Source organism: Cyprinodon variegatus, unplaced genomic scaffold (assembly GCF_000732505.1).
Source record: "Cyprinodon variegatus isolate N-32 unplaced genomic scaffold, C_variegatus-1.0 Scaffold729, whole genome shotgun sequence".
NCBI classification, from domain to species: Eukaryota; Metazoa; Chordata; class Actinopteri; order Cyprinodontiformes; family Cyprinodontidae; genus Cyprinodon; species Cyprinodon variegatus.
Window position 1 is genome coordinate 249,868 of NW_015151182.1, and position 10,584 is coordinate 260,451.

Sequence of the window (10,584 nt, forward strand, 5' to 3'; positions counted from 1 at the left end):
CCGGGACAGGACGTGAAATATGGATATGTCCCGGGAAATACGGACGTTTGGTCACCCTATTTTACCTACAGTTTAAAGAATTACAGTAGTCCAGCCTCGAAGTAACAAATGCATGGACTGGTTCCTCAAAATTAACCCTGGGATCTAACCATTTTGGGATACTTCATAATGTTGCAATGTTCTGCAGATGAAAGAAGTAAATTCTAGGTCCTCATTGTAAATAACACCAAGATTTTATCCTGTATTATCTGAGATCAGTCTCATCCCATCCAAATAAAGCGACTGATTAATCAGCTTCTTTTGCTAAGACTCTGATTAGAGACTATTAATTATGTTTTGTCTGCATTCAGGAGCAGAAAGTTAAGAGTCATGGAGGTTTTTAAGTCTTAAAGACATGCTTGTAATCTATGTAATAGGTTAGCTTCATCCGGATTCATAGGCAGATATAGCTGGGTATCATCAGCATAACAGTGGAAATTAATCCCATGCTGTCTAATAATTCTACCGATTTGGAGTATACAAGTAACCCTGGAGCATGAGGGTCAAATAATATTTATATACATAAATAAGATTTAAACCAGCCTAGGGCTTTTCCTTGAATTCCTATGTTTAAGACTGTCTAAAAGAATATTATAATCAACTGTGTCAAATGCAGCACTGAGATCTAACAGGACAAGTAAAGATACAAGTCTGATGCCATGAGAATATCATTAGTGACTTTTACCAGAGCTGTTTCAGTGCTATGATGAGCTCTAAAACCCGATTGGAACTTTAAAAAAAAAAGTTAATTATGGTGTAAGAGGTTGAACACTTGTTTGGCAACTATTTTCTCAAGAATTTCAGATAAGGAAGGAAGATTAGATATAGGCCTATAATTGACCATACTTCCTTAAATAACTTGGTTGGAAGTGAATCTAACATACAAGTTGAAGGCTTGGATGAAGGTATCATTTTGCTAACTCTGAAAGTTCAAATGGATGAAAACAGTCTTAACCTGGTTCAGATTATATAAACCCTTTCCCCACTGGCTAAAAAAAACAGTTTAAACCTGAGAACAATTGGCTTTTAGTGACAGTGGGAACAGCTCAGTGATGTGTGTCTTCCTGGGCCAAACGACTCGGCAAGCGACCCATGTTAAGATCGCTACAGCTCTTATGGGTATGCTATAATGGGTTGACCTGCTACATTACGTGATACCATTGAATGCAACATACCAACAACAACACTGCTGGCCTGCCGATCTGAGCAAGAATGTTCATTAAGGCTGACAGTGAGTTTAGCTTTAATTAATTCAGTTGAACATTTGTTCCACACATCAGTCCATTTGTTGAAAATCTTCTCCAAAAAGCCAGTGGAAGATGGGATGCTGAGGAAAAAAGGCACAGCAGCTTGGATGTTAAAGGTCAGCTGCCTCCAGAACCTCCTTCCACCTCTCTGCTGTTCCTTTGGACTGCCGGGATTCCTTTTCTTTTAAATTACTCCCTTTGTCCCCATTCCGTGAGCAACACTTGGCTCGACCAATGGGATGAGAGGATTCTGGAGCCTGACAAAGAAAATGGTCTCCAGCTTTGTCTGCGACCTTAAATACCATCCATCCATCCATTCATCCATCCATCCATCCATCCATTCATCCATCCATCCATCCATCCATTCATCCATCCATCCATTTTCCGTCACGCTTATCTCTGCTGAGGTCGAGAAGGGTGCTGTTGCTTATCTCCAGCTGTCTATGGGCAGAGGCGGTATCACAGTCTTTGTTCTGTTATGTGTTCTTTTAAGTATTCAGTTTTACTTTGCTCCATGTTTTCTAGTTTTATTGGTTTAATTCCTATTTTGTTGTGTTTTCGGGTTACATTTCAGTTCTTATGTTTTTATTTGTTGCCCTCTGTTGCCCTCTTGTGTTGGTCTCCTTTTCCCTAGTTCCTTTCTAGACTGCTCTCTTCATTTGGGTCCTCAAAATACAACCAAACCCTGACAGGTGGGGTTCACCCTGGTCAGGTCGCCAGTCCATCCCAGGGCAACACGAGACAAACAGGACAAACAGCCATTCACGCCTACACTCACACCTAAGGAGAATTTAGAGAAACCAATTAACCTAACAGTCATGTTTTTGGACTGTGAGAGGAAGCCGGAGTACCCGGAGAGAACCCATGCATGCTCAGGGAGAAGATAAAAACTTCCTGGAGAAAAAACCCTGCACTGGAAATCCATCTTGCTGCAAGGCAGCAGTGCTACCCACTGCAAAGCCCTCCTTACATACTATGTAAATGCTATTTTGGGCCTTAAGAGTCTGATTGGTTTCAATCTCTTTCAGTGTATCCAACTCCCCACTGGGGGGTGTTCAGTAGACTCACCCTGTTCTCAACAAGAGAGTCTTAAACATTTGGTCAAAGGTCAGAAGATGGTCCACCACTAAGCTTATGCTTGAACATGGTCTTCATCATGGACTCACTTATTCAGATTTGGCCCCAATGAGTCCCCAACCCAAGTCCTGGCTCTAGGCCGAGGTCTGTACCAGGCGATGTGGTAGGTTTGGATTTTCTCATCTTGATAATTTTTTTTTGAAACTCTCTTTGTCTGACTTGTCTCCGGAATCAGCTGATGGGTTCCTGGACATGAAATGCTGGACAAGCTCTACACCCTCAGCAGGGTCCTGGAGGGTGCATGGGAGTTCGCCCAACCAGTCTACATGTGCTTTGTGGACTTGGAGAAGGCGTTCGACCGTGTCCCTCTGGGGGCCCTGTGGGGGGTTCTCCGGGAGTACGGGGTGCCGGGCCCTTTGATACGGGCTGTCGGGTCCCTGTATGACCGGTGTCAGAGTCTGGTCCGCATTGCCGGCAGTAAGTCGGGCTCGTTTCCAGTGAGAGTTGGACTCCGCCAGGGCTGCCCTTTGTCACCGATTCTGTTCATTTCCTTCATGGACAGAATTTCTAGGCGCAGCAAAGGTGTCGAGGGGATCCGTTTTGGTGGCCTTAGGATTGCATCTCTGCTTTTTGCAGATGATGTGGTCCTATTGGCTTCATCGGGTCATGATCTGCAGCTCTCGCTGGATCGGTTCGCAGCCGAGTGTGAAGCGGCGGGGATGGGGACCATGGCCCAAATCCGAGGCCATGGTCTTGAGCCGGAAAAGGGTAGAGTGCCTTCTCCGGGTCAGGGGCGGTGTCCTGCCCCAGGTGGAGGAGTTTAAGTATCTCGGGATCTTGTTCACGAATGAGGTAAGAAGGGAGCGGGAGATCGACAGGCGGATTGGTGCAGCATCTGCCGTGAAGCGGGCGCTGTACCGGTCTGTCGTGGTGAAGAGAGAGCTGAGTCAAAAAGCAAAGCTCTCGATTTACCGGTCGATCTACGTTCCTAGCCTCATCTATGGTCATGAACTCTGGGTCATGACTGAAAGAACGAGATCGCAAATGCAAGCGGCCGAAATGGGTTCCCACCGTAGGGTGGCTGGGCTCTCCCTTAAAGATAGGGTGAGAAGCTCGATCATCCGGGAGCGACTCAGAGTAGAGCCGCTGCTCCTCCACGTCGAGAGGAGCCAATTGAGGTGGCTCAGGCATCTGATTAGGATGCCTCCTGGACGCCTCCCTGGTGAGGTGTTCCGGGCACGTCCCACCGGGAGGAAGCCCCGGGGAAGACCCAGGACACGCTGGAGAGACTATGTTTCTCGGCTGGCCTGGGAACGCCTTGGGGTTTCTCCTGAAGAGCTGGAAAAAGTGGCTGGGGAGAGGGAAGTCTGGGCCTCCCTTATTAAGCTGCTGCCCCCGCGACCCGACCCCTGATAAGCGGAGGAAGATGGATGGATGGATAATTTAATCACTGCAAACGTATTAGTTTTAGGTATAAATTATGATCCATTGTTTATCCTTGCAGACCGGACTTTTCCTTTAAGTTAGACATATTTCACTTCTGTGTGCTCCATCTCCACACCCTTATTTTGATACCAGAGGTCAGAAACAATCATTGTTTTTTAAAGTTATTTTAAGACTTCAGTTTGGTTCAGTGATTGTCTTGGCATGAGGCCAGGCCCGACTGAGGATGTTCAAGCTGGGAGGTATGGGGGACCTGGAGAGTCACTGAAAAAGAAAACCAATTTAAAAGTAATTTGTTATAATTCAATTTGCAGATATGCAATTAGAAAATGCTTTTCAAATTAGATAACAAATTACCTGATTTAAATGTTAAATTTCAAAAGCTGGTTTTCTTTTTCAGTGGCTCTCTAGGTCCCCCACATGGAGGAAGAATCTGTTCAGCTCTTATAAAAGAAGGAAAAAAAACACTGAGCTGAGTTTTAAGTTTTTCAACTAGAGGAGAAGAAGGAGGAGGAAGAGGTGGAGGAGGAGGAGAAATGGGAGGAGTGAGAAAGTCAAAAGTGTTAAGTGAAAAGAAAAGTGTCAAAGTGAAATGCGTGTGAAGGCTCTTCTGTACACAGTTTCTCTGCATACCATTTGTCTAACTTGCCCTTCCTCCTCCCAGCTCTGGGACCGTGTGAAAACAGAGACCTGCACAGGAGTGAAGACATGCAGCACAAAGTGAACTTTACCTTGCTGGATCATAAATAGAAGCTGTGGTTTCCTGGAGCGGCTGTGGATCCTGTAGGAAGGAGGGATGAGGCTTAACACATCTGAAGCATTTTGTTTTCCTACCAGTTGTAAAAAACACTGAGCCTTTTGCTCCATCAGAGGGGGACTTCTGGGACCTGCAGTCTTGGTCTCCCATTAGCTGGAACGGATCTGCCAGTTTGCTGCTGGTGAGGATGTGGAAGCGAGGGACTTCAGGGGTCTGAGGATAATGCCATGCAGTTGATGGTTTTGCTGCTTGTGCCATGCTAAGAGGCAGTTCACCTCTCGCGAGTGTGTTTTTTTGTTCTGTGTGTCTGCTGGTGGCGCTCAGCCAAAGAGCAACTACCCCCAGAAAAAGAGGCTGCATCCGAGACATTACCCATCAGGTGTCTACACTTATGAATTGCTCTTCAATGCAGGTAGGGCTCCGAACAAATGTCCTCTTGGCAGATTTATTATATGTATAATCAAAAGTTAAGTACAAATTAATCAGTAAATATCAGCATCATCTTTATAGAGCTTCATTCAGGTAAATGAATTACAGTGGAAACATTCAGCTGAGATCCTGAGAAAGGGTCAAAGATCATCAGAGGCACAAACTCCAAGTTCTCAGGGTTCTGTTTTCATTTTGAAGAAACTGGAAAAAACTAAGGTTGTTCTTTAAGGAAGACACTCAGAGTGCTTTCCTTTCTCCTGGAGGTCCATCTACTTTGGAGCAGACTAAAATTGCCAATAAATGGTGTTTTTTTAAAACTGTCAATTTGAGCAAAAAATGTTCTACCTGAAAACCAAACTGCATGTGCAGGGAGTTAATAGAGATGGGAACGAAGGTGTAGAAGCACAGAGGAAGCTGTTCCATAAGCTTTTCTCCAGGCTTATGGGTTTATCTAAGGACAGATGCACATCTCACCTGATGGATGGATCCAGTTGGAACCCAACACTTCACTGAAATAATTTAAAACCCAAAATGAAGTACTTGTAAGGTTGAACGCCATAGTAGATGCCTCCCGTGGTGCCCTCTAGTGGCTATTGTAGGCATTGCTGCGGCTTGTGATCCACAGGTCTGAAAAAGATCAGATTTAATCTTAGTCTAGACGTTCTGTCCGAAGGCCTCTTCTCATATGAAGCATCAGTTTCAGTTACTAGAGGCAACTTTTGGGTTCTGGGGCTCAGATTAACCTGGCATCAATCTGTAGCTGTATAATCATCAGCATTCAGACCGGAACATCTACATGTTCCTAAAAAGTAAAAGAAAAAACAACAATCCTCTGGACAAGTTTGAAGATGTTTTGCTTTTCCATCCAGGAAGCTTTTTCAATTCAAAAAGTTAGCATTGAGTTTGAAGCTTTATAGAGTAACCCAAAAACAACAGGCAAATTGAACCACAGGAAAGGATCCGTTCCTTAGGAATGGGGAGTTGTTTGCCTGCAGCATCCGATACTGATCTATGCATCTGAAAGGGGGGTCGTCAGGGGGAATTGTTGGCCCAGTTGCTCAGGCGAGATGTTTTGGTCCACTGCATTGGGGGGTGGGGGTTTTGAAATAGGTATGCTGAGACCCCCTTTGTTTAAGGTTGTTTTTTCTCTCTTAACATAAATGGCTTCCTTCATCTACAGGTCGTTATCAATTAATGACATCAGGAGTCTTTTATCGATATGTCCTCCACTTCATCCGGTCTAAAAATTTCTTCTGCCCCCATCTACTGCTGTCCTCACTTTTCTTTCATTGAACAGTAGCTATGCCAAGTTGAACCCATCATTTGTCTATTTCAAACGATATGAGTTATAATTGCCCTAATTGAAGGAGGATTTGTTTTAACTGTAGCGCCCGGGGGGACATGTCTCCATCCCTTTTGTTTTACTTCCTCCCCAACAGGCCGAAACAGCACAGAACATGAGCCATGTCTGCAGGCAGCAAAATCTTGATCATGTTGAAAGTTTAAAAAAATAACCAACCATTGTTTATATGGGCTCAGAATCCAAATTCTGATCATGATGTGTATTTCCTGGCTCCTGCCTTTGTTCAGAATAAAATCTCCCTGGCAGGCACAGAGTTGTCATATTTCCTTACAGGTTTGACTGAGCCCCCAGAATGGATGCACTCCAGGATCTGAGAGCAGCTGAGGTGTTGATGCTTTGCAAGATTAAACCAGGCTCAGCAACTCCAGCTGTTACCGCTGCCGCCTTAAAAAATGAAGGAGAACAGGACCCCATCTGAGTCACATTATCAATACAAAATGGACACTGATCTGATTAAGGATCGCCATTAACAGCTGCATGTTTAGAGTTCAAGAAATTTCTACTGAGCCAAATCCAACAATAATGTTCCAAATGTTGTGTCTAATTGGGACTCGGTCCAGAGGAGCAACAACTTACATGAGACAAGACATGGACTTAATGCCGTAGAAAATGTATTTGAGACATTTAAATCGAAAAATGTTTAAGCCTTCATGCTCCCTCGATAGATCCCTGCCTAGGCTGAGAGCCCTAGCATCATAATTGGAAAATATGCCACTGCTGCTGATTTTATTCATAATTATGCAGAAGCAGAAAACTAAATCTTTGGTCTTAATTGAGACAAGATGAGGAGAGATGTAGAGTATCAGGTTTTCAGGTATCAAGTTATCCAGTAAACCGGCGCAGGCCGGTGGCAGGATTAATTTATCCCGAGTCTGACGCATATTTAAAAACAAAAAAACTTGATTAATCCGAAATGCAATAAATAAATAAAAAAATAAATATTTTATTATTTTTTATTTACCTTTGATCTGAGATGTGACACAAGGAAAGCTTTCGACATTGCGTTCCCTTTACTGGAGGGACTCAGAGAGCAAACACTAAATGCTAGATGGATTTTTATGGATTTGTTAGATTGTTACTATGCAGCACAGGTTCCAATAAGGTTTATTGCTCTATAACTGTTGATACCAAATTAACTGGGGTGTCATTTCTGTTCCTATTAGCAGAATGGAGGATGTTCCCAGGGTTTAGTTCATGACTACAGGAATCCAACATCCTGCAAATCTGTTTCTCCTCAATTATTTTTACAACAGGCACTAAAAGCTTCTTTTTTTATATAGAGCTTTGGAGACAGGAAATTATTGTTGGCTCCCAATCTAACAGAACGCACAGCTGCAGATATCAGTGAAGTTCATTTTTTGTTAATTTATTAGGGATCCCATTAGCTGTTGCCATGGCAAACAATTAGTCTTCCTGGGGTCCGGATTAAAAACCCACAATACAAAGCACAGTCATAAAAAATATTACATTTCCAAAAATGTCATCTCTTAACACATGGTTTAGAAATGATCAGAGAATGAAAAAAAGAACAATACAAAAACAAAATTAAAAACAATCCACTGGACTTTGTTTTCAAGTTTGAAGATGTTTCGCTTCCCGTCCAGGAAGCTTTTTCAATTAAAAATGTCAGAAATAGCGTTGAGTTCCGGGTTTTATACAGCAGCACAAAAAAACCTTGTTTTTTTTTTTTTTTAAACAAATTGAAACAGACAAAGGGGTCAACCCCTTTGGAATGGGGGTCGTTCGGCTTCTTTTGTTAGACTGCAATGCCCCATACCTGTCTATATCTATGAAAGGGGGGGGGCATAAAAGGGAATTGTTGGTCTGGCTAAATAGGCAAGCTCCTCTGCTTACCTATACAGAGGCTGGGGTTAGGATGATAGTGGGAAGGCATCAACTCTATTGCTGCATTGTATGTTGTTTTTTCACTCTTAACATAGATGGCTTCCTTCACGTCCCTCTAAAACCTCCTATTTTCTTTGTCCAAAATGTGAACATTCTGGTCCTCAAAAGAATGTCCTTTGTCCATAAGGTGTAGGTGGACTACAGAGTCTTGTCCCGAGGAGGCCGCTCTTCTGTATTGGGCCATGCATCTGTGGAGAGGTTTGGTTTCTCCAGTGTAAAGATCAGAGTATTTCTCACTGTATTGAACTGCATACGCCACTCCTCTCATATTTGGTCTGGGGGTTTTATTTTTAGAATGCACTAATCTCTGTTTAATGGTCTGGTTTGGTTTGAAATGTGCTGGGATTTTGTGTTTGGAGAAAATCCTCTTGAGTTTGTCAGAGACTTCAGCAACAAATGGAATGGAGATGTTTTTGCGTTTGATCTGCTGTGTGTCTTTTATATATCCTTGGTGATTTGACAAACACCCAGTTTGCATATCTGCAGGTTTGAAGAGCACCTTTGATGTGTTTCTGTTCTGTTTTTGTAGGAACATGCTCAGAGCGATGTTGTAAGGTTCTGATGACTGTGTGGTAATGGTAATGTTGAGGGCCAGGTTGTTACACATGGTCCAGTCATGTATGGCATTCAGTTCTCTGCTCAACACCAGATTTACTTCCCTGCATGAAGATGAAGCAAGATACAAAGGAAATAGATTAGATCACATCTTGACACTTGAAGCAATATTGATTCATATATTTGTTGTTGCTTTTTTGGCATAAATGGAAGCATCAATGAGATCACATTCATTTTCCTTCCCTAAAAAGAGGAAGTAAAGTTTTTTTATTTTCTTTAACTTTTCCTTTTTGGTTAAACTTCTTTCTATGTTTTCTTTAAACTACACCCTATACAGCGATAGCAGGTGTATTTACAACAACTTCAGCGGCATGTCTTCTATTTATCATATGAAGACATCAAACAAAGTTAAAATTTTTACATATTAATTAATAAAACCAATAAGTTCTGTGTAATTTAATTGGTAAAGATCAAAGATAATACAGGAAATCTGTAGCTGACCTGAATTGCCTGATATTTATAAGTTGCTTTTGTGCCTGTTTGGTTACAATTAGACCCTTATTTCATGCAAACATACGTTTTTTTTCATGTTACATGAAAGTAGGATGAGGATACCCAGAGGTGTCAAGTAACGAAGTACAAATACTTTGTTACTGTACTTAAGTACACATTTTAGGTATCTATACTTTACTCCATTACCTCTGACTTCTACTCATTACATTTTCACACACGTATCTGTACTTTCTGTTCCTTACATATTCAAAACAGACGTTACTCATTACTCTTGGCTTCGGATCCGGACCCACCTGATGGCTAATCTGGACCCAACTTTATTTAAAACATTTATAAATTACCACATGTTGTCTGACGGCAGTGTCTAAACATCACTTGCGCCGCTTCTCCTGTTACCCCCGAAATCCCACATCCACCGCTCCGCCCCGCTGCGCTCCAGACCTCCTGCACAAAGCAAAGCCTACAGCCTCTGCTGTTCCTCACATATTGAGGATACCACTATATTCAAATTCAACTTATGCAGTGGTGGCCTAGTGGTTAGGGCATAGAGCTTGGAATCCTGAGGTTCTGGGTTTGAGACCCACTCCCACAGACTGACACTCTGGCTCTCTGAGCAATACACTGAACCCCTGATTGCTCCCCTGGTGGGTACAATGGCAGCCCACTGCTCCCCAAGGGGATGGGTGAAATGCACAGTGGTGTCAAAAGTACACACATTTCTTAGTTAAGTAGAAGTATACTACAGTTTAAAAACACTTGAAGTATCAACTTGACCTCTTTACTCAAGTAAAAGTGAAAAAGTACGTTCTCCAAAAACCACTGAAAGTATAAAAGTATAAAGCAACCTTTTAAAAAAACAGCCAGAGGCCACTGTATAAATTGAAAGCTCAATTTTTTGACTATTTTGAAAAATTCCTTGAGGTAGGGCCAAGGATGAGGGAGGTCTTGTTGGTCTCCGTCTCCCAATACGCTCTCGCCTGTGTCCGACCTTTCAGACAATTCAACATGTTTTTCTGAATCCTACATTTTAGCATGGCATAGATAATTCACGTTTACAGTTTGAAGAACACCTGCTTGCTTCTGATGATTTCCTTTAGCTAACCAATGAGTGTTTGCCTTATACAACTCATCCAACCACACTAGTTTTCACTAGATGTGGATGGAGCCGTTTATCTGCATTGGATGGAGCTAGGGCTGCAACAACGAATCGATAAAATCGATAAAAATCGACTTTTAAAAGCGTTGGCAACGAATTT

The 10,584-nt window shown here is 42.6% G+C and overlaps 1 protein-coding gene across 1 annotated transcript in view; it reads left to right on the forward strand.

The window, feature by feature from the left end:
* The first annotated feature begins 4,389 nt into the window (after positions 1-4,389).
* The window catches only part of il15 (interleukin 15), a 46,165-nt gene continuing 39,970 nt past the window's right edge, over positions 4,390-10,584 (forward strand). The window contains exon 1 of the mRNA XM_015395176.1: positions 4,390-4,975. Within this exon, the coding sequence (XP_015250662.1) occupies positions 4,820-4,975 (156 nt within the window). The 5' untranslated portion in view covers positions 4,390-4,819. The remainder of the gene's footprint in view (positions 4,976-10,584) is intronic.